The 22121-nt window shown below is 54.2% G+C and overlaps 2 protein-coding genes across 10 annotated transcripts in view; one reads left to right on the top strand and one right to left on the bottom strand.

The window, feature by feature from the left end:
* The window catches only part of STRA6 (signaling receptor and transporter of retinol STRA6), a 32760-nt gene extending 26699 nt beyond the window's left edge, over positions 1–6061 (top strand). For all 8 annotated transcript variants that reach the window (XM_009429520.5, XM_016927184.4, XM_009429524.4 and 5 more), the window contains exons 13-19: positions 472–547; positions 1537–1670; positions 3066–3183; positions 3264–3365; positions 4069–4232; positions 4590–4745; positions 5284–6061. In XM_009429520.5, coding sequence (XP_009427795.2) covers positions 472–547; positions 1537–1670; positions 3066–3183; positions 3264–3365; positions 4069–4232; positions 4590–4745; positions 5284–5447 — 914 coding nt within the window. In that variant the 3' untranslated portion in view covers positions 5448–6061. The remainder of the gene's footprint in view (positions 1–471; positions 548–1536; positions 1671–3065; positions 3184–3263; positions 3366–4068; positions 4233–4589; positions 4746–5283) is intronic.
* Positions 6062–8581: 2520 nt separating this feature from the next.
* ISLR (immunoglobulin superfamily containing leucine rich repeat) lies at positions 8582–11749 on the bottom strand. Of its 2 annotated transcripts, none has more exons than XM_003314760.3 (2): positions 11434–11749; positions 8582–10602 (listed from the first exon to the last, which is right to left on the bottom strand). In XM_003314760.3, exon 2 carries the CDS (start codon positions 10592–10594, stop codon positions 9308–9310), a length of 1287 nt encoding a protein of 428 aa, XP_003314808.1. In that variant the 5' UTR covers positions 10595–10602; positions 11434–11749; the 3' UTR covers positions 8582–9307. The 2 variants fall into 2 exon arrangements, with proteins under 2 accessions (XP_003314808.1, XP_003952746.1); XM_003952697.4 differs by lacking the exon at positions 11434–11749 and adding an exon at positions 10800–10919.
* Positions 11750–22121: the final 10372 nt, after the last annotated feature.

Genomic DNA, 22121 nt, shown 5'->3' with positions numbered 1-22121 from the left:
GAACGAAGACCATTAGTGCAGACGTGGATGGGGCCTTATGGCTCACATTATCCTGAGAGCTGGGCAGCATAATGGCGTGCGGTATGTTCACGAGCAAATGGGGGCCTGGGGAGAAGGAGTGCCCTCCTGAAGGCCACATGGCCAAGAAGCAGTGAAGCTGGAGGCAGATGCCAGGTTGGATGGAGGTCCCACAGCAATAGAAGCAGCAACAGCAGGGTGAGGACTAGGTCTGCAGACTCAGAGCTGGTTTCATCTCTTGGCCACTGTATGTCACTGGGAAGAATGGGGTGGCCAAAGTCATTGGCTTACACTGCATCTGAGAACTGGGGGTGGGGCCAAGAGGCCTCCACACAGAGTTCAGTTTGGGGCAGGGGGAACTCCCCACAAGGCACCACCCTGGCAGGGGTTCTGAGGCCTCCAGGAGACTCTCCAGACCCTGACCTCTCACTTTGCTCATTCTCTGCCCACCAGTGTGCTACATCTCAGCCTTGGTCTTGTCCTGCTTACTCACCTTCCTGGTCCTGATGCGCTCACTGGTGACACACAGGTGAGTGACAGACTCTGGCTCGCCCAGCGCCGAGGTGGGGAAGGAGTGGGAGTCCTGTGGGCCTGCGGGGAGGCCCTGGGCCTGGAGGGAGGGAAGGGCTCTGCCGGCCCTGGCTGTCATGGAGCCACCTGTGCGTGGCTGCGCTGCAGTGGGAGAAGGTGGGGCTGGGTCCTGCCCTTGGGCCTTCCTGTCTGGTTGGGGAAACGTCTGTGAGTGTGAGGGACATAGGGCACCACCAACTCAGGGCAGCTAGTGGAGCTTGCCCTGTGAGTAGGGGCCACTGGGTGGGCTGGATGAGAGGGAAGGTGGCCTGGGGAAGCTGCACCTGCCCGGGAATGGAAGGAGATAGGAGGTGAGGACTGTGTGGACGAGAACAGAGGCTGGGGTGGCCCTGCCATGTGAGAGTGTAGGTGAGGGGTAGCCTGGTGGCATAGCACACTGGAGAGGTGGTACGGGTCTCGCCATGCCACCTTACTTGCCCTGCAGCAGTGAGTGGTGAGGAGCACTGAAGGCCCAGGGCAGGTGGAAGGGGCAGCCCGAGCACTTACCCATGTCAGAGAACTGGCCCATGTCTCCTGCGCACTTGCCAGGCCTCAGAGCTCTTCCCAGGGATCTTTTTCCACAGGTCACCCCTCCTTCTTCTGGCATTCAAGGCTCCTCAGCCTGTGCTTGCCTTGCCTCTTTACCTGGTGGCTGTGCTGTGTGTCACTTCCATTCTCACTGTTTTTTCTCACTTTTCTGACTTGGCTCAGGTTGAGCCTTCTACCTCATTTTGTATTCCTCGTTCACTGTTTAAGACTACCCAGATATCACCTCTTCCAGATATCTTGGGTTAGTGGCCTCCTCCTGGCTCCCACAGTTCTGGGCTTCCCTGCTGATGGCTGTGGGTTGAAATTCTATTGGGAGTTTGGCCAGTTGCTGGCCCAGAGGAGGATTTAGGAAGAGTGTGTTGCTCCCTGAGGTCTCTGCCTCCCTGGCTCCCACTCCAGGACCAACCTTCGAGCTCTGCACCGAGGAGCTGCCCTGGACTTGAGTCCCTTGCATCGGAGTCCCCATCCCTCCCGCCAAGCCATATTCTGTTGGATGAGCTTCAGTGCCTACCAGACAGCCTTTATCTGCCTTGGTGAGCCTCCCTTGCCCGCCACACCCAGCCTTGGCCTGGGCCTCCCCTCAGACACTGGCCTCAGTTGGGGAGAAGAGTGCTCAGCAAGTACTGCCCTCAGAGTTTGTCTGGGAATGCTCTGGGGCAACAGCAAGAAGGAGGGACCCCCCTGCCTTCCCTGCCCTTAAGAAGCTTATTCAGGATGGGGGTACAGGAGCCCTCGGGAAATTGAGTGTGTACCCTCCGCATGGAGATGAACCCTGGGTGCCACCAGGTATTCACATGGGGGTGGACCCAGGTCTGGAGGTGTCAAATTCAAAATGGTACATTCCTGGCTGGGCTCAGTGGCTCACACCTGTAATCCCAGCACTTTGGGAGGCTGAGGCAGGTGGATCACGAGGTCAGGAGATGAAGACCAGCCTGGCCAACATGGTGAGACCCCGTCTCTACTAAAAATACAAAAATTAGCCGGGTATGGTGGTGTGCACCTGCAGTTCCAGCTATTCGGGAGGATGAGGCAGGAGAATCGCTTGAACCCAGGAGGTGGAGGTTGCAGTGAGCCGAGATTGCACCACTGCACTCCAGCTTAAGAAAGGGCTGTGTCACATTTGGCTACCTACAAAGGTAATGAGATCCCTGTCACTGGGGGTATGCAAGCAGAGTTCCATGGATATTGTTGCAGTCTGCAAAGGGGGTCCTGCCCTGAGAGAGTTGGACCAGATAACCTTCCAGGACCCCTACCAGCCCCAAGTTTCTGACTCTCCCCTTGGGTACTGCAGTGAGAAAAGCACTCTGAATGGTGAGGGGCTGTGGCCTGGGTTGCACATCCAAGGGCCTTGTATCTCTCCCTCCAGTTCCTTCCATTCTCACCTCCTTGCGGGAGGAGAAGGATGGTAAAGGAGTGGAGGAATTACTAGGACAAAAGTCGTAACGTCTCTTCTTGGTAGCCCTTATGCCTCCAGGCCCTTTTGTAGGCATCATTCTCTAATCAGTTGGCCAGATTATTTCAATAGACAGTCCTTGGGCACCTACTGTATGCCAGGCTCTGGCTTGAAGGAATGCAAACATCAGTTTAATATGTAGCCTTATCCCCCAGTAACTCAAACTCAGGAGAAACTGGAGGGAAATAACATTTGCAAAGTATTTTGTGATTTTAAGAGTTTCCACAGACATTATCTCATTGGATCCTTACAACAGCCTCTGAGGTAGGGACTATTATCCCCATTTTACAGAGGAAGAAACTGAGGCTCAATGAAGTAAAGTGATTTGTTCAAGGCAGCATAGCTAGGCAGTGGCAGAGCAGAGATCTAAAACCAGGCCTGCCCAATCCCAAAGCCCTTGGTTCTGGGGGCGGCGGGGATGGCCAGTTTTCATAGAACCTGTTTTCTGTCTCCCTGCCACTCCTGCCCCTGGCAGGGCTCCTGGTGCAGCAGATCATCTTCTTCCTGGGAACCACGGCCCTGGCCTTCCTGGTGCTCATGCCTGTGCTTCATGGCAGGAACCTCCTGCTCTTCCGTTCCCTGGAGTCCTCGTGGTGAGTGAAACAAGACATGGAGGGCTCAGGGACTCCTTAGAGGTCCGCTAACAGCGACCACCTCCCCACCCCACTGGCAGGCCCTTCTGGCTGACTTTGGCCCTGGCTGTGATCCTGCAGAACATGGCAGCCCATTGGGTCTTCCTGGAGACTCATGATGGACACCCACAGCTGACCAACCGGTGAGGTGGCATCTGGGCTTGTGCCTCCCTCAGGCCCTCAGCCTCTTCTTCGGTGTCTCTCTCTTTTTGTGTCCTCCCTCCACTGCCATCTATCCCTTCTCTCTATCAAGGAATCCAGATGATAGTAGAAAGAGCTTGCCTTACCCATAGAGAAAAGGGACAATGGCTCAGCCCACTCCGAAGTACCTCTCTACATACCCGGCATGGGGCTGGAAGTACCCCCGTGAACCTTTCTTGCTTTGGGAATCGGTACTGCTCTCCCCTGGATCCTCTGTTTCCTTAAAACCATGCCCCTCCCCACTTTGTAGCAAGGGAGTTCCCTGTCAGATGACAAGTCTGTGGGAGAACCTTGGCTCCCAGGGGAACTTGGAATTAGCAGACAGGGGACCCAGAAAAGGGAGGTGGGAGGCATCAGGGTCATAGAAAGATTCAGATGGACCTAGAGTTAAAGCCCAGCTCTGCCACTGAATAGCTGACAGCCTTGGCTAAGTCGCCCAGTCTCTCTGGGCCTCAGTTTCCCATCTCCCAGCATGGTGGGTTGAAAGAGAGAAGGCCTTGCCCAGGGTGGGGTGCACAGAAGACATAGCAATAAATGGTAGGCACTCAGTAAATACACAGCAGTTCTGGGCATCCAGGTCTGACACTGACCCTGGGGAGGGAGCTCTGGGGAACAGCCTGCCTCAGCTTTCTTCTCCCATCCTAGGCGAGTGCTCTATGCAGCCACCTTTCTTCTCTTCCCCCTCAATGTGCTGGTGGGTGCCATGGTGGCCACCTGGCGAGTGCTCCTCTCTGCCCTCTACAACGCCATCCACCTTGGCCAGATGGACCTCAGCCTGCTGCCACCGAGAGCCGCCACTCTCGACCCCGGTAAGGTCACTGGGCGGGGCTGGAGGATTGCTCAGGCTACCCAAGCAGTGAGGAAGGCATCTGCCCTGCCCCAGGCCCGTGCCAGCTGATCAGTTCACACCGATGCCTGTAGCTGCATGTGCCACCTGTGTGCCCCTGTGCTGTGCCTCCTGTGGCCCTGCAGCACGTGCAGTGGATGTGGGGTGTTCTAGCAGGTCCACACGTGCCCATGCAGCCAATGTGCCACGTGCCTGGTGTGTCGACATGCTTGGATGCAGGGAGTGCACGTGCACTCCCTGTGTGTGTGTTAGGGGATGTCTGGATGCCTCCAGTGTGGCCCCTGCTCCCCCAGCACTGCCATCCGCCACCCCACCCCAGGCTACTACATGTACCGAAACTTCTTGAAGATTGAAGTCAGCCAGTCGCATCCAGCCATGACAGCCTTCTGCTCCCTGCTCCTGCAAGCGCAGAGCCTCCTACCCAGGACCATGGCAGCCCCCCAGGACAGCCTCAGACCAGGGGAGGAAGACGAAGGTGCGCCCTACCACTGGGAATGGGGGAATAGAGCCTACCCAGCTTCTTCCAGGAAGGATGTGTGCCCCTCCCCAGCACACAGAGTGAGCGCCAGGAAAATTCTCACTTCCTCTCTTCCTTGGCTGCCTTTGGTCACCCCTCCTGGTCTGATCTCAGGGTAATTTTTTCCATGATATGAACACACACATACACACACCATATGTGTGCACACAGAGAGAATGAAACAGCTGCCTTCCTAAGGGGCTCCGTCACTGCCCCCACTTCTCCCTTGGGGCAGGGAGTATGACTCCTCCTTTCCTTCTGCCCAGAAGTGTGTGTAGGGAGGAGACACTAAGCCAGCTCCAGACCCTTGTCCCACCCAGCTTCCAGTCCATCCACAGACCTCACCCCCTACTTCCATGTGCTGCCTGCAGGGGACATCCTAAGCCTCACGACCTGCACACGCCTGGGATTTTCAGGCTCTCTGATCAGGTCTGAGGGCCAGGGAGGGTTGGCTGGGTGTTTGTTGAGTTACTCACAGAAAGTCCGTCTCTCTCAGGGATGCAGCTGCTACAGACAAAGGACTCCATGGCCAAGGGAGCTAGGCCCAGGGCCAGCCGCGGCAGGGCTCGCTGGGGTCTGGCCTACACGCTGCTGCACAACCCAACCCTGCAGGTCTTCCGCAAGACGGCCCTGTTGGGTGCCAATGGTGCCCAGCCTTGAGGGCAGGGAAGGTCAACCCACCTGCCCATCTGTGCTGAGGCATGTTCCTGCCTACCATCCTCCTCCCTCCCCGGCTCTCCTCCCAGCATCATGCCAGCCATGCAGCCAGCAGGTCCTCCGGATCACCGTGGTTGGGTGGAGGTCTGTCTGCACTGGGAGCCTCAGGAGGGCTCTGCTCCACCCACTTGGCTATGGGAGAGCCAGCAGGGGTTCTGGAGAAAGAAACTGGTGGGTTAGGGCCTTGGTCCAGGAGCCAGTCGAGCCAGGGCAGCCACATCCAGGCGTCTCCCTGCCCTGGCTCTGCCATCAGCCTTGAAGGGCCTCGATGAAGCCTTCTCTGGAACCACTCCAGCCCAGCTCCACCTCGGCCTTGGCCTTCACGCTGTGGAAGCAGCCAAGGCACTTCCTCACCCCCTCAGCGCCACGGACCTCTCTGCGGAGTGGCTGGAAAGCTCCCGGGCCTCTGGCCTGCAGGGCAGCCCAAGTCATGACTCAGACCAGGTCCCACACTGAGCTGCCCACACTCGAGAGCCAGATATTTTTGTAGTTTTTATGCCTTTGGCTATTATGAAAGAGGTTAGTGTGTTCCCTGCAATAAACTTGTTCCTGAGAAACTGTCTTCATAGCGGGAGGGGTATGCAGGGAAAACCCCGCCTACACTGTCAGGAACACTGTGCATTGATGGGGATGGGGCTTGGGGTGTTCTGGTCACATGCTGGGCCAGACACTGGGTGGAAGGCAGAACCCATAGCTGCATCCTTTTGGGTGGCAAAGAGACTGGGGACCCTATGATGCCACCCCTGAGCCATGTGGATGCTGGCTTTGGAAGTGGGACTTATTCTGGGTCTTGAAGAAGGGGCAGGATCTGGGGAGGAGAAGCGACTTCAGGAATGCTGGGGAAGCAGTGTGACTCCAGGTGTGGAGGCAGGAAGGGGCGTGTCACATGGGGGGACAGAGCGTAGGCTGTCCTGATGGGAGGAGAATGAGAATACGGAGGGGAAAGGAGGGTGGAGACAGACTGGGGTCTTTTCCCTGCTGGGGGCTTGGTGGAGGTGGAGGGCGGGGTATATGAATAAAGAACATGTCCTGGGTCCACTGAGGGGCTGGGGGCTACAGAGGGTAGGAAGATGTGGCCACCCTACAGATCTAGGTCAGCAGGGCCTTGAGAAATGCCTGCACAGTTAGTGGAGATCAACAGTCCCCTGCCCCAAGCTCAGGTTCCTGCTACAGCCTCAAATACCTATAAAGCCAGGGGTGGGGTCAGGGACCTGAAACCCACTTTCAAGGCTGCCCCGAGGAGGCCAAAGAGGGCACACTGTGATCCCACTGCAGCCCGTTGAAAAAGGCTTCCTGACCTTGTTTCAGCAACTAACAGGGTCTCAGGGGAGGAGAATCCAGGTTCCCAGAGAAGGGGGGCCTGTTCACATTGGGGATGGGGGAACATCCAGGAAGGCTTTCTGGAGGTGGTGATGCCAGAGCCCACTCTCAAAGACTGACTTAGCCAAATGAAGAACAGGGAAAGGGTGCCTGGGCGGAGGGAACAGTATAAGCAAAGGTGCAGAGGATGGCACACCATGGAACATTAAGGGAACAATTAAATAGCTGTTCCAAGAAGAGGAAGGAAGGGTGCGCTTGTTGGAGGAGCAGGTCAGAGAGGCTCTAAGTGGGGAATTCAGGCTTTACCTGGAGTGCAGTGGGGACCACGGAAGACCTTAAAGCAGGGGAGCAGCTAGTCCACTCAAGGCACAGCCATTCCCTGTGTTAGGTCTTAGGTCCATGTCCTACTCCAAGAAGCCAAGCCACTCAGCTGGGAATGGAGCCAGGGATGTCCAAGTCAGGCTGGGAATATCAAGCCTTAGGCAATCAGAGTCTATTGGACCATGAAGTAGCACCCAGTCCTACCATGTCATTTGGTTTTTGAGGCAACTGAAGCCCAGACGTGGGCAATGACTTACCCAAGGTGGCCTAGCGCTTGGAATTTGGCTCCATCCTGCTGTTTTCCACCAGACGTGAGTCATTTTTTTCAACTTTTATTTTAGATTAGGAGTCATTCTTGATACATGCTGCTGGTGACATCAGCTCAGCAGGAGCTGCAAGTTGATGAGGGGAGAGTGGGCAGGGGGAGGTGCTGTATGTGGACCAGGAGGGAGGGAATGGGGCTGGCCAGCAGCCAAGGCTCACAGCTGCTACCCCAGACTCCTTAGCCTCCTGCCTCCACTTTGCTGAGCTCAGCAGTTCTGGGAGCTCTGGAGAAAGGCCACAGAGCCTCTCCCCCAGGCCATTGTCTCTGCATGCAGCATCCTCGATCTTGAAAGGGATGGGATAGAGGCAGTAGGAAGACGTATATCCTGCCTGGCACAGATAGGAGGTTGTGCAGAGTCTCCAGGTTAGGACCTCATCCTTATGCTCCTCATCTGGAGAGGCTGAAGGTTGCTGTACACACACACACACACACGCACGGCTCAGGTTGCTGTACACACACACACGGCCCAGGCCAGTTACTGATCCACCTGCTCTGTGGGGAAAGATTCCTACAGGGAATCTGCAGTCCTCATTTGGACTTTCCTCTTGGAATACCATTTCTTCTTTGGGAGAAAGATAAGTACGATTTGTTTCCCCCCTGGTTTCTCCCTCAAATGTGTAAATATGTTCTCTTCTTCCCAGTCTCTCTGGGGCTTTCTCCTCCTCTGTCCTGTGTCCCCTTCTCCTCATCTGTCTCCATCTTGCCCCACCTGTCCCCTCTTTCCTCTTCATTCCTAACATCTCTTCCAGGAGCAGGACAGGGAAGAGGAGCTACCACCCAGGCACTTCCATTTCCTTGCGCCTTTCCAAAATGCCTCTCTTGAAGCCACTGCTGACATCAGGCGCTGCTCAGGGTCGCCAGCCACCCCAGGCTCCTGCCCCCAGCTGTGGGATGGTTTGGAGGAAGGGAACATCTGCAGCTCAGCTCACCGCAAGGCCCAGCCCCTGACACAGCATCGGGCCAGCCCTCCTGTGCCTCCACAGTCTGTTGGAGTCTCAGAGGCCCCTGCCACTGTGGGCAGGCAGGCTGGCTGCCCTGACTCTTCAGCTCCTGATCCTATCTCCCAGCAGGGGCTCCTAGATCCAGACAAAATTCCAGGCAGACACGGAGGGGCATCAGAAATGCTGTTTATTTCTCTGCTGCTCCCAAGCTGGCTGGCCTTTGCAGAGGAGCAGACAACAGATGCATAGTTGGGGAGAAAGGGAGGACAGGTTCCAGGATAGAGGGTGCAGGCTGAGGGAGGAAGGGTAAGAGGAAGGAAGGCCATCCTGGATCCCCACATTTCAGTCTCAGATGAGGACAAAGGGACTCCCAAGCCCCCAAGTCATCAGAAAACACCAAGGAGCAGGAGGAGCTTGAGCAGGCCCCAGGGAGCCTCAGAGCCATACCAGCCACTGTCTACGTCCCATCCTCCTCTCCCATTCCCTGTCTGCTTCAGACCACCTCCCAGCTAAGCCCCAGCTCCATTCCCCCAGTCCTGGCCCTTGCCAGCTTGACAGTCACAGTGCCTGGAATTCCACCACTGAGGCTTCTCCCAGTTGGATTAGGACATCGCCCTGTTAGCATGCTGCCCCTGAGAGGAGAGCACGGGCAATGCTGTTAGCAGCAATGAGCACCGCAGACAGTGAGTTAGGGGATCAAATTCTATCCTAGTTACTAGTTTGGAGCAGGTCTAGAAGTTGGGGATAGCAGGTGCTCTAGAAGAGATTAGAAGGAGAGGTAGGAAAATGTGAAGTCACCCATGCAGGCCTCAGGAGTTGCCAACCCCAGACCCCTGCAGCACTTAAAGGGGCATTGGTAGGGGCAAGGGGAGGAGTTAGGGAAGCCCTGGGTGGGGCTAGAAGGAGGTGAGGAAGAAGAGGAGGAGGAGGCTTTGGCCCAGCAGGAGCAGGCCTGGGCGCAGCTGCCCAGGGACCCCTTCTGCGACTGCAGCCTCAGGGTTCCCAGCACGGCTGAGGTAGATGATGACCACATTGTCCTCTGGCCCTGATGGCTGCACCTCGTTGTCAACCGTATAGCAGCCCTTTCCCTCAACCGCTTTGCCATGGAACCTGCGCCCCAGTGTGTCCTCACCACCCTCACCGGGCGTGGCCAGTGCCACGTCCACTGAGCTCTCAGCACTGCCCAGCTCATTAGTGGCCAGGCAGCTGTAGGTGCCTTCCTCCAGCTTGCCAAAGTCGGGGATAAGCAGGCTGCCATTGGCAAAGGCCTGGAAGCGCGGCTGGGAGCTGGCCACAGGGGTGCCAGGCAGGGCACGCCCATCAGTGCCCACATTGGGGCTGGTGATCTCCACAATGCCACTGGGTATCTGGATGTGCCAGTGAAGCTGAGGGGCCGGCTGCCCGTCCACATCACAGTGCAGTGCCAGCACAAAGCCAGGCCGCAGCTCGGCACCATCCTGGCTGGGTTGGTAGCTGAGCTGCACTGAGGGCGCCGAGCATGGCAGTGGCGGCAGGCGGCTCAGCGGCGTACCCTTGAGCACATGGGGTGAGGTGCAGGCGATGTTGTCCTGCTCCGGGATGGACACGGCCGTGGTCAGGGCCCATGTCTTGAGCCACACGATGCCGCAGGTGCAGTCGAAGGGGTTGTCGTTGATCTGCAGGTGGGACAGCGCGGTGAGCGGGGTGAAGGTGCCCTCGGCCAATGTGTGCAAGCGGTTGTGGTTGAGTTGCAGCGAGCGCAGAGCACGGAGGCTGCGGAAGGCGTCGCGGGGGATGAAGGTCAGCTCGTTGCTGTCCATCTTGAGCAATTGGAGGGCACTGAGGTTGTGCAGGTCGCTCCAGGCAAAGTCAGAGATGAGATTGTGGCTGAGGTCCAGGCTCTTGAGATGGCTCAGAGAGGCCAGGGCTCCGGCGGCCACCGTGCGGATCTCATTGTGTGCCAGCCACAGTGACTGCAGCAGGGGCACCTCCCTGAAGGCACCCTCCGGCAAGCCTGGCAGCCGGTTGGCTGACAGGCTCAGTGTAGTCACATTGGCCCGGAAGCCAGGCGGCACGGATTCTAGGTCGCGGTAGGCACAGTCGGCGATCTGGAAGCCATACTTTTCCCCACAGTCGCAGGGCTCAGGGCAGGCCTGTGCCAGGCCCAGGAGAAGCGCCCACCAGAGCAGATGCAGCTCCTGCATGGTGCCTCCTGCAGAGAAAGGCATGTCACCCAGGGGATCCCGAGAACCCGCCAAAGGGACTCATTCCTCCCACAAGCCCAGCCAGAGCTCTTTCCCATCAGGAGGCCCTGTCCCACATAACCCAGCTAAAGCCCAACACCACCTAGCCCGCCGCCCCCATCCTACAGAAGGAGAAACTGAGGCCAAGAGAAGGGCGGAGACTTGCCCGAGGTCACGCAGCCAGGCAGGATGAAGACAGGATGGAAGAGGACCCCAGCTCCTCCTCCGAGTGGAGAGTTCTCCCTGCCTCGGCCTGTTCCTAGCTGACTTTATGACTTGAAATCTGTTTTCCAGCCACCCCCCTCCCCCAGCACTTTGCAGAACCTCCCCCTGCCCTCCCACATCCTGGCCGCAGTCCCTCCCACCGGAGCCCCCCATAGGTATGCTTTGCCCTGGCCCAGACAAGGCCCCTTGTGCAGTGCACACCACCCCCATCCACTCCACCCGCCCTCTCCCGCTCCTCCGGCCATGACCGCAGCAGACACCAGGCCTTTTCTGTGGAATCACACCCGTGGCCTGTTCTGTTCAAACTTAGCCAGGCAGCTGCCTAAATAAACCCCCACCAGGACCTCTCAGCTGACTTGGGTGAGGCCAGAAGCTCAGCCCAAACGCAGCTGGGATTTCTGGGGCCTCAGTTGTGGGTTGTGGAAGAAGCAGATGCCCCCTGGACGGCTCCAAGCTAGGGATTGTCCCACGCACCTCAGACCAGCAGGGATGGACCAAGAGGGAACCAGCCCCTATGTCCAACAGGCCTCCCGCTCCCGCCGCTGGCCCTGGAGCCCTCCTCCCCACTGGCTTACCTTCAAGCTACTCTTAGTCAAGCGGAGCCTCTTCTAAGGTGGAACCAAAAAGCAACAGAGGACCTTAGCCCTGAGAGTCTGCAGGGCCACGGGCGCCCAAGGGAGGACTTGGATGCTGGGGCGAGGGGCAGCCTGGTCCCACCCCACCTTCGATGTGCAGGCCTGTGCCCTCCCTGCCCCAGACAGGGTGCCTGGAACCATCCACTGAGAGGAGGCGGCAGGGAGGAGCCCGGGGCAGCCCGCGCACTCCCTCCTTCCAGCAAAACAACTGCTTCTCTGCAGCAACAAGGACCTGTGTTTCATAAGTGACACCAGAAACTTGAGGGGGGAAGAGATGCCAAATTTTTTTGGGTTGTGTTTTTTCTCTCTCTCTCACTCACTTTTAGCAGCTTCAACTTCCTTAAAGACACAGCACTGTCTGGAAAGGACCCAAGAAATGATGGGGCCAGGAGGATTTTAGCGGGGGAAGGGCGAGAAATTGAATCTCATGGAAGGTGGGAGATTTCCGCTTCAAACAAGAAAAAACGGGAAGCTTTTGTCCAAGCCAGGGTTGTATGTGTGTTGGTGTGTATACGTGTGTGTGTGTGTACAAGTTTGTGGGTGTGAGGGTGCGTATTTCTGTGTGTGCCTGGATTTGTATGTGTGTTTGCATGGATGTGGGTATGAAACCATGTACATGAGTTTGTGTGTGAGTGTGTGTGTGTATGAGTGTGTCTGTCTTGGTGTGGGTTTGTGTGTGGAAGTGAGTGTGCATCCATGTGTGTGTGTTTCAGTGAAAAGCCAAGAAGGCCAAAGTGTACAAAGCAGATACCAACCCTTCAGTGAAAGCCAAGATGTTAGGCATTTTTTTTTTTTTTTTTAAGAAAACATATCCTGCTGGCTCTGAGACTGAGCTGCGCTAAATGCATGTTGTTGTCCAGGGAGCTCCCAAGACTCCAGGCCCCGCCCCTCACTGCGCTCCCCACTGGCTGGGGAGGAAACAGGGAGGCCTGGCTCAGAAAACTCAGGGCGGGAGCCTGCTGACCTTCAGTGCTCCTGGCTGGGATTCTGAGCCACCCAGGCCCACTGCCCACTGGGCACCCAGAGGGGAGGCCAAGGGGCCGCACTCCCGGAGAGTTCTCTCTGTGTCCCCCACAGGGCCCAAAATCCCACTGTTGGTGCTGGACATCTACGCGGTCAGCATCGGCCTCTCTGAGCTCCACTGTTCCAACACCAACTGTGTGGAAGGGGCAGACGCCTCGAGGGTGAGGATATGTGACCCCTTTTCCAAACGGGAAGGCCCAGGGGAGGGGAATGGGGAAACAAAAGAGGCCCAAAACGAGGGAGCTGGAAGAGAAACCGAAAGATGAAGGAGCCCAGAAAAGAACTTTGTAGACTGAAGAATTTTGCTCTCCACAGACAAGCCTACCGTATCCCCTCAGTAGCCCTCCCCAAGCTTCCTTGGCCTTCCATCTGATAACTGGCTGAATTCTGCTCATGACTCAACTTACCCTCTCAGCAGGGCCAAGGGCAGACAGGGCTCATCTTTGGCTGAAAGCATCCCCAGGAAGCCTGCCCCAGCTCATCACACCCCATTCCCTGTCACCAAGCAAGGCCACAGAAGTCCCCAGCATGCTGCCTGCAAAACACCCGAGTCTGATGCTGAGGATATTATTATGGTCCAATGGAGAGCCCCCTCTCTTTCTCCTGCAGAGGAAGCCCTCTCTTGCATCATCCTGACCGTGCTGGAGAATTTCTAGGAAAGTCCTGAATTTGGTGGGTCAACCAGAGGCTGCAAGAAACACATCCAGGGTTCAGTAAACCAGAGGGGAGACTCAGTGACCTCAGTGTCAGTCAGGGAGGGCTTCCTGGTGGAGGGGGCTTCACTCTGTTCTGCACAGCCCATACACACACCCTCACCTGCACAAAGTCTGTGCCACCAGCTTTACTTCCAGGGTGCTCTGAGGAGCTCATAGTTCCCACCCCACCTCCCTCCTTGCAAGCACATCAGGGTCAGAGTGCAAGCACCTCCTCAGCCCTCAGTTCCCAGTGACTGTTCTCTCAGACATTCCTGACTTTTCTTCATAGCTCCTCCTATAAGCTGTGATTATTTATTCATGCGTGCTTAATGTGCGACCCTTACTAGAGAGGAAGCCCACTGAGGGCAGAGGCCTTAACTTCCCAGGTGCTATTGATCTCCAGCACAGGGAAGACACTCAGTAAGCGCCCCCTTCATGGCATGATGGACAAGTTGGGTGGTCATCAGAAGGAAGCATTTTAGAGCTCACCCACTTCATCTCCTCATCAACTTACAGATAGGGCCTTTGGGCCCAGGCTAGGGAAGGGGCATGCCCAAGACATTTTAGAGAATATTTCATACAGTGTAGGAGACCCATGCTCTGTTGGGTGGGTGAGTATGTCAGCAGCCTTCTGGGGGCAGGGAGTCTGTCCCCTCATTCCCTACCTAAGACCTTAATGACAGCCAAACACTAAGCTCAGACTCCCACCTCAAAACAGATGTGGGGGACTGAGGGCGGGAAAAGTGGGAGGGACCAGCCCACCTGGGCAGAAATGAGACTGCGTGTGCTGGTCACTGATGTATCTTCCTGGTCTGCTCAGGTCCTGCCACTGCCTGCAAGGTGTGGCCATACCCTCTTCCACCAGGAAGGACAATAAGGCCGCCAGGATCTCAGCCAAGGACCATTGACACTCCAAGGTGTCTCACAGTGGGACAGGTGGGCCCGCCCCTCAGCAGAGCCCAGGAGCAGTTGTGCAAGCCTCTGAGGATGGGGCGTATGACCTCCTGGGTTGCCCCTCTGCTCTTCTCTTGCTGTCAGAGCTCAAGTTCTTTCTGTAAAGCCCACCTCACAGGAGATCATGCCAGCAGGCAGGGAGACAAGTCAGAAGTCGGGCTCCCTGATCTTTTCAGCCTGGGAGCTTCCTGTGGGCTGTCTGGGCTGCCATCTCCCCTCTCCTGGCCTCCTCTAAATTGGGCTCAGGCCTGAGATGGGGACCCTTGGTGAGTATGTGCGGCCCTGACTGTCCCCAGAACTAGGAGGCCAAGCTTGGGAGCCCCTCCTGTGAGTCCTGGCCCTGTCTCCTGTGGGTCCCTGGCAGCTTGTAGGGTGACCAGCCAACAGTCCTGGTTCACCTGGAACTGATGGGTTTTCTGGGACATGGGACTTTCCATGCTAAAATCGAGACAGTCTCAGCAAACCAGTACAGTTGGTCACCCTAGCAGGGGAGGGGGGCTCACTTCCTCCCACAGTTTTTCTTTCCCCCTGCTCCCCTTCCTGCCTGCAGAGGTCCAGCCCTCTCTCCTCCCATTCTGCTGTCTCTCGCTCCGCTCCTGCTCCTGCTGCCCCCAGCCAGGGCGCCAGCCGCACCCCAGCTGTGGCTGCTCAACCAGGACTCCCCCACCCCAGAAGGCCTCACTCCCACTGACCAGGGGCACCACGTCAGCTTTTCCTGGAAGGCAAAAAAAAGATCCTGATGAGAAGATGGAGCGAGAGGGACAAGCCCAGCAGAGACAGAAAACTGGAGAGAAACAGAGAAATGAGAGAGACACCAGGAAAGAGAGGGAAAAACAGAGAATCACAGCCTCCTTTCCGGAGGTAGAGAAAGGAAGCAAGGGAGAAAGACCCAGAAAGAGAGATGGAGGAAGAAGGTCTGAACCCGGAAACAGGCTCTGAGAGGAGAGAGGCAGTCGGGGGCTGCTGCGGTCAGCTGTGGTTGTGGGCTGTAGCCATCCCACCAAGAGGGGCAGAGTCTGTCTTGGTCCCGACACTGTATTCCCCCCAGCAGCCTGCTGGAATAGCTGGGAGGAAACTCGGCGCACTCCTGGTGGGACTTGGTTAAACCTGTGGGTGTCCTGGGAGAGAGAGGCTGTTGAGAAGATAGGGTTATGGAAGGAGCTTTGGACAGCTGGTGGGACTGCGTGCGTGTGTGTGTGTGTGTGTGCACGCGCACAACACGCACATGCATGGGGGGACATAGAGTGATCTGCCTAGGTCACCAAATTATGAGGCTTCCTTTTTCTAGGCCTTAGTGCCTCTGTCATACGTGAGAGTTGGTCTAAAGTCCTTTGGCCCCTATATTCTGCCTGTTTAGAATTCTCAAAAATGTCTACACTAACACAAGGGGCCCGTGTGCATGCGTGTGTTCATGCACAATTTCTGTGTGCATGCATGTGAAAGGTGAGCCTGTGACTATTCTCCATGTGTGTGTGTTGTTCATGCACAAGTGTGGGGATGTGAGGTGGAGTGAGCAGGAGCTCGTGGCATGTGCACCCAGGGCTGTGGATGGGGGAGAGGCACTGCAGGCCCTATCTTCTCTTCTGGCGTCACCCTAGCCCAGAGGTTGCAGCTGACCTTACCTGGGGTGGCCTCACTCCCATTTCCTCCCCATTCTCCTCCACCCCTTCCCACCACTTGGGCATGAGGGCCTCTCCCCTCTTCTCAGGATCTCTGACCTAGGAACCCAGGTGAGCCTTGGTGGGCAACCTGGCTGCTTTCTCTGGCCTCACCCCCCTTTGCTCTGGCCCTGCTCACTGTGTGCAGCCCCACGTGTGCCCTGCTCCCACCTTGGGGCTGCTGCTCCTACTATTTCCTCTAACTGGACAAAGTCTGTCCATACCTGCAGGGCTCCCTTCCTCTTGTCTTTTGAGGTTTGTTCAAATGCCAGCTCCCCAGAAAGGCCTTCCCAGGCCACTCTATATAAACAGTCTTTGTCCCTTGCTGTCTCCTCACCTTGCCTTACTTGTCCTTCTTCCCTCCCCTCCCCTGACATCTCGTTAGTGTGTTTCCTGTCTATCTCCGCAATCTGAATGTGAGCTCCACACAGGTGGGTACTTGGTTCTGTCCACTGCTATCCCCCCAGTGCCCAGCACAAGTCCTGCCACTTAGCAGGTGCTCAACAAATAGTTGCTGAACAAAGGAATGAATGAACAATAACCTTGGCCTTCCAGCTGGAGCCTTTGCCCCCCTCTCTCCTCCCTCCTCCATCTGCCCAGGGCCTCCTAAGCCCTCCCTGCTGACTGTCACTGCCCTTCCACTCAGGGCCATCTCCAGCCACTTTTCTGGTCCCCTCTCCTGGCACCATTCCTACTGCTCTCTCCTGACCTTCATGTTCATCCTCAGGGACTATTTTCAGCAGTAGCACCAATTGAAGCATACTTCATAGGAATTATTTTTGTTTTTCCCCAAGCCAGTCCCAGTTTCCAGGAATGCAGAACTTGGCCGCACCCCCAGGATACATCACAGACCTTGAATTTTCAGCCCCAGCCCTTCCCAAAGGGCAGGGGTGGGACTGGGGAGTGTTATGAATGACAGTGAGTGTTCAGATTAAGGTTCTAGATTGGAACCAGTGCTACAGGGTCAGGATCACGACCCTCTGTTAGCTGTGGGGCACTAGGAATGGGCCAAGGGCCATTTGTTAGGGGTCAGCATGAAGGGTCTGGATTAGACACTGGTGCAGGTTGAGTGGGTGGGGCAGGGTTAGTTTAACCCTGAGGATGAAGCAGGATCTGGGGTCTGGAATGGGGGAGTCACAATAATCCCTCTGCTCCAGGGGAAGATGGAATTGAGGGTAAAGGGCTTGGAGGGTAATGCAGAGAGAGAGAAAAGGAGAAACAGGGGGACCCAGCAGAAAGCAAGGGTGAGGGGAAGGGGAGGGAGGGAGACTGAGACATAAAGAGAACAGTCGTGGCAAAGGCCTGGGACAGTCAGGAGGAAGGTGGAGCCTCTCACTGACAGCAGAAACCCATTTGGCTTGGCAGACACCTGCTTCTCACGAAGAGGTGAGGCTGCAGCGCTGTTCCATGCAACACCTCCCCACCCACCCCCAGCCACCAGACAGAGACTGTGGGCAGAGCTTGGCCTTCTCCCAACCCTGAGGGGCTACCAGGAGGTGCAGGTGGGAGCACCAGGCTAGAGATGGAGGGAGGAGAGAAGCTCCGGCAGAGAATGCTGACCAAGAGGAGGCAGGACAAGCAGGCTGTGCTGACCTCAGCCCAGGGAACCTCTCGGGGGAGACAAGAAGACAGGTGGCCAGTGGGCCTGGGGAGGTGGTATTGTCTTCAGGGGCCTCTGGGAGAGCAGGCCAAGCAGGACAGAAGGCGGCACAGCCGCTGAGGGTTGTAGAAGCTGAGAGAAGAGAGGTGAGAGCTGGGGATCAGGAAGACTCAAGGCAGGAGGTGAGAACTTGGATAATTTTCATAAGTTTTATTGAAGTGAAGCATGCAAATGGCAAAACAGAGCATCACATTGACAGAGAGGCCTCTAACAAAACACTACGATCCTCCTTCTCCCACCCTCGCCTTCTCCTATGCACTCTCCAGAGCAACAACTGATGGTTTCTGGTTCTTCTTCTGCTGTGGTTACACACGTCAGGCCTGCCCATAACATTTGCAGGGCCTGTGACAAAAGAATAATTGGAGGCCCATATACCATATGTGTAAATATTTTATTTATTTATTTATTTATTTTTGAGATGGAGTTTCACTCTTCTTGCCCAGGCTGGAGTGCAATGGTGCGATCTCGGCTCACTGCAACCTCTGCCTCCCAGGTTCAGGTGATTCTCCTTCCTCAGCCTCCTGAGCAGCTGGGATTACAGGCACGCACCACCACGCCCAGCTATTTTTGTATTTTTAGTAGAGACAGGGTTTCTCCATGTTGGTCAGGCTGGCCTCGAACTCCTGACCTCATGTGATCCACCCGCCTCAGCCTCCCAAAGTGCTGGGATTACAGGTGTGAGCCACTTCGCCTGGCTTATTTTCTTTTCTTTTCTTTCTTTCTTTTTTTTTTTGAGACAGAGTCTCACTCTTGTCTTGCTGTAACAAAATACCTGAGATTGGGTCTGTCGCCCAGGCTGGAATGCAGTGGCATGATCTTGGCTCATTGCAACCTCCGCCTCCTGGGTTCAAGTGATTCTCTTGCCTCAGCCTCCCAAGTAGCTGGCATTACAGGTGCCCATCACCACGCCTGGTTAATTTTTGTATTTTTGTAGAGACAGGGTTTGGCCATGTTGGCCAGGCTGGACTTGAACTCCTGATCTCAGGTGATCCATCTGCCTTGGCCTCCCAAAATGCTAGGATTACAGGCATGAGACACCACATCTGGCCATATGTGTAAATATTTTAAAGTTATAAATTCTACAAAAGATTTAATATGTTCTGTTCTCCAATCCATGACAAATGTGTCTTAATAACTACGTGGAAGGCCAAATTCAAAATTTAGAATTCTTGGTGTCCTCATAAAGAGGAGAAATTTGGATACAGAAGGAAGACAAGGTGAAGACACAGGGAGAACATGAAATGGAGATGAAAGCAGCTGGTGGAGCTGTGCATCTGCAAGCACCAGAGATCGCCAGCAAGCAACAGATCCTAGTGGAGAGGCCTGGAACAGATCCTCCCCCGCAGAAACCAACCCTGCTGACACCTTGATTTCAACCTCAGCCTCCAGAACTGTGAGATGATAAATTTTTGTTGTTTGAGTCACACTGTTTTTATTTTTATTTTTTTATTTATTTATTTTTAATGAAGTCTTGCTCTGTCACCCAGGCTGGAATACAGTGGTGCGATTTGGCTCACTGCAACCTCCACCTCCCAAGTTCAAGCAATTCTCCTGCCTCAGCCTCCTGAGTAGTTGGGATTACAGGCTCCTGCCACCAAGCCTGGCTAATTTTTGTATTTTTAGTGGAGACAGGGTTTCACTACATTGACCAGGCTGGTCTTGAACTCCTGATCTCAGATGATTTGCCCGCCTTGGCCTCCCAAAATGCTGGGATTACAGGTGTGAGCCACCATGCCCAGCCGAGTCACACTATTTTTGATACTTTGTTATGGCAGTCCTAGGAAACTCATTCACTCTGCTGGGAAAAACAAGGTTTTAGTTCATACGCACGGCTCCCTTTCATCACTCTTCATTCCTCCTGGTTTTTGCGAGTTAAAATATTCTTGGTTCTTCCACTGGTTACCTTTGAGCTCTAAGTAATAGACCTACTTCCTACTCCATGGAGTGAAGATACAATCGAATGACTTCCCACTATGTAAAATAAGAAACCGACTTCTATCTCTCCTCTATCTCTCAAGTCTTTAATAGTCTTACTTTTACATTTTAAATGATGATAACATTTAGATACTATTCTGAAGTCATTATTATAACAGCTGCATTTTGTCCATAAATTGACTCTAAAAAAATCAATAAACTAATATTACATTCTCATGCCTGTGTGAGTACAGTTCACTGTCACCGCTGAGCCAAGGAATATCCAAGAATTACATTTCTTTCCTTTCTGATCCAATGTCATGATGCCCAGGCTGCTCAGAAGGGGTTCTTAGCATCAAGGTCAAATGTATTCAATTTTCTTATGCTCCATCAGCTGCTCAAAGACATGCCACATTTCATTTGCTTTATATTTGGGCTACAGCTTTTTCTGCACAGCTTTTCATTTTCCTGGAGTTTCTAATTGCTTTCTTTATTCTAATTGTCAAAAGAATAATGTGCCTTCACCCAATACTAAAAATAACCCACCTTTGTATACATATTCTTATGCTGACATTACCTGGTATTAAAAGCACCTACTTTCTTAATGACTTGCCTTATTGACATATGAGCTTCTTCTTTTTATTTTTGCTTTTCAAGCAACTGGAAGCCCTTTTAACCCTAAAGCCTCTTCAGTTGCAGAACCCAGAATGAAGCTGGGCTTTAGAGAGCATCTAATCAGAGCCCATTTGAAGCTTCACTCTCTTCCCTGATATGTGATCATAATGTTCCCTCCAGAATCTCATTGATGTTGGGGAGCTTTCTACTCCAAGGAGACCCATTTGCTTTGGAAAGGTTTTAAGTGTCTTCTTCTTGGAGCAACTCTGTCTTAGTTCACTTTTGTTGCTATAACAAAATACCTGAGATTGGGTCATTTATAAAAAAGAGAAATTAATTTTCTCACAGTTCTGGAGGCTGGAAAGTCCAAGAGCAACGCACCAGCAGGTTTGGTTATGTCTGCTGAGGGCTGTTCCCTGCTTCCAAGATGGCACCTTGTTGCTGCATCCTCCAGAGGGGAGGAATGCCATGGTCTCAAGTAGCAGAAGGGATGGAAGGGCAGTAAAAGAGTTAACTCCATCTGTCAAGTCTTTTTTTTTTTTTTTTTTTTGAGATGGTGTTTCACTCTTGTTGCCCAGGCTGGAGTGCAGTGGCATGATCTCTGCTCACTGCAACCTCTGCCTCCCGGGTTCAAGTGATTCTCCTGCCTCAGCCTCCCAAGTAGCCGGAATTACAGGCATTTGCCACCATGCCTGGCTAATTTTTGTATTTTTAGTAAAGACGGTTTCACCATGTTGGCCAGGCTGGTCTCAAACTCCTGACCTCAGGTGATCCACCTGCCCTGGCCTCCCAAAGTGCTGGGATTACAGGCGTGAGCCACCACACCTGGCCTGTCAAGTCTTTTTATAAGAGCCCTAACCCCCTAACCCTATCCATTTATGATTATGGAGCCCTCGTGACTCAATCACGACCTCAAGACCACACTTCTTAATACTGTTGCACGGGGGATTCTGTTTCAACATGAATTTCAGAGGAGACACTATTATACAAACCATAGCAATCTCCAATCATCATCAGGCTCATGCCTCTCCCTCAGGGAGCACCCAGTTAGGAGGACCACTTTCTGTTTGTCTTTGTCTTCCTCCTTCATGATGTTCACACATGAAATGACCCCATATGTCTGTGGGAAAGGATGAAAAAGTTCTCCCTCACTGGCTATTTTCTCTATTGTGTCCTGTTGTTGTTTGGTTGGTCTTTTAACCCATGAGGCCTCTATCCCAAGGTAGAGAGGAGCTGGAGGGAGCATTGTGACTGACCAGCTTCTCTTTAGGGCATGTGACCCATTAGGCTGGGGGCAGCAGCACCCACACTTAATCTCTACCCAGGTAATTCCCTCCCTAGGGAAGCAACCTCCAGTGTTATGGCTGGGAAAGAATTAGAAAACAATTAATTAATTATACCCTTATTTTTAGCCTTTTTTTCTTTAGGCAGGAATTACCAAAAATCATATCTACTATGTTTTAAATTCCTACATTTTAGTATATGCCAGGCCCCCTTTATACATACCATCTCCTTACACAAACCCAGGGTAGGTACTTTTTTGTTTTGTTTTGTTTTAGAGATGAGGTCTCCCTTTGTCACTCGGGTTGGAGCATAGTGGCGCTTCATAGCTCACTGCAGCCTCAACTTCCTGGACCCAAAGGATCCTCCTGTCTCAGCCTCCCAAGTAAAGGTAGGTACTTTTTATTGCCCATTCTAGAGAAAAGAGCACTGAGACTCAGCTTAAGGAATTTTTCAATATCCCCTTGGTTAGGAAATAGGTGACTAGAGTTTGAACCCACGTCTCTGATCCCGAAGCCCTGGTTCTTTCGTTCTTTTGAGAGGCCATGCAGACAGGATAGGTTCGGTTTCAGCAGGAAAGGGCAGTTTTAAAAACATGAAGGCAGCTGGGCGCAGTGGCTCATGCCTGTAATCCCAGCACTTTGGGAGGCCGAGACGGGTGGATCATGAGGTCAGGAGTTCAAGAGCAGCCTGGCCAACATGGTGAAACCCCGTCTCTACTAAAGATACAAAAAGCTAGCAGGGTGTGGTTGCACCTGTAATCCTAGCTACACAGGAGGCTGAGGCAGAAGAATCGCTTGAACCTGGGAGGTGGAGGTTGCTGTGAGC

This window comes from Pan troglodytes, chromosome 16 (assembly GCF_028858775.2).
Source record: "Pan troglodytes isolate AG18354 chromosome 16, NHGRI_mPanTro3-v2.0_pri, whole genome shotgun sequence".
NCBI classification, from domain to species: Eukaryota; Metazoa; Chordata; class Mammalia; order Primates; family Hominidae; genus Pan; species Pan troglodytes.
Note: the sequence above shows the minus strand (reverse complement) of the source record. Positions and strands in the feature narration are given on the sequence as shown.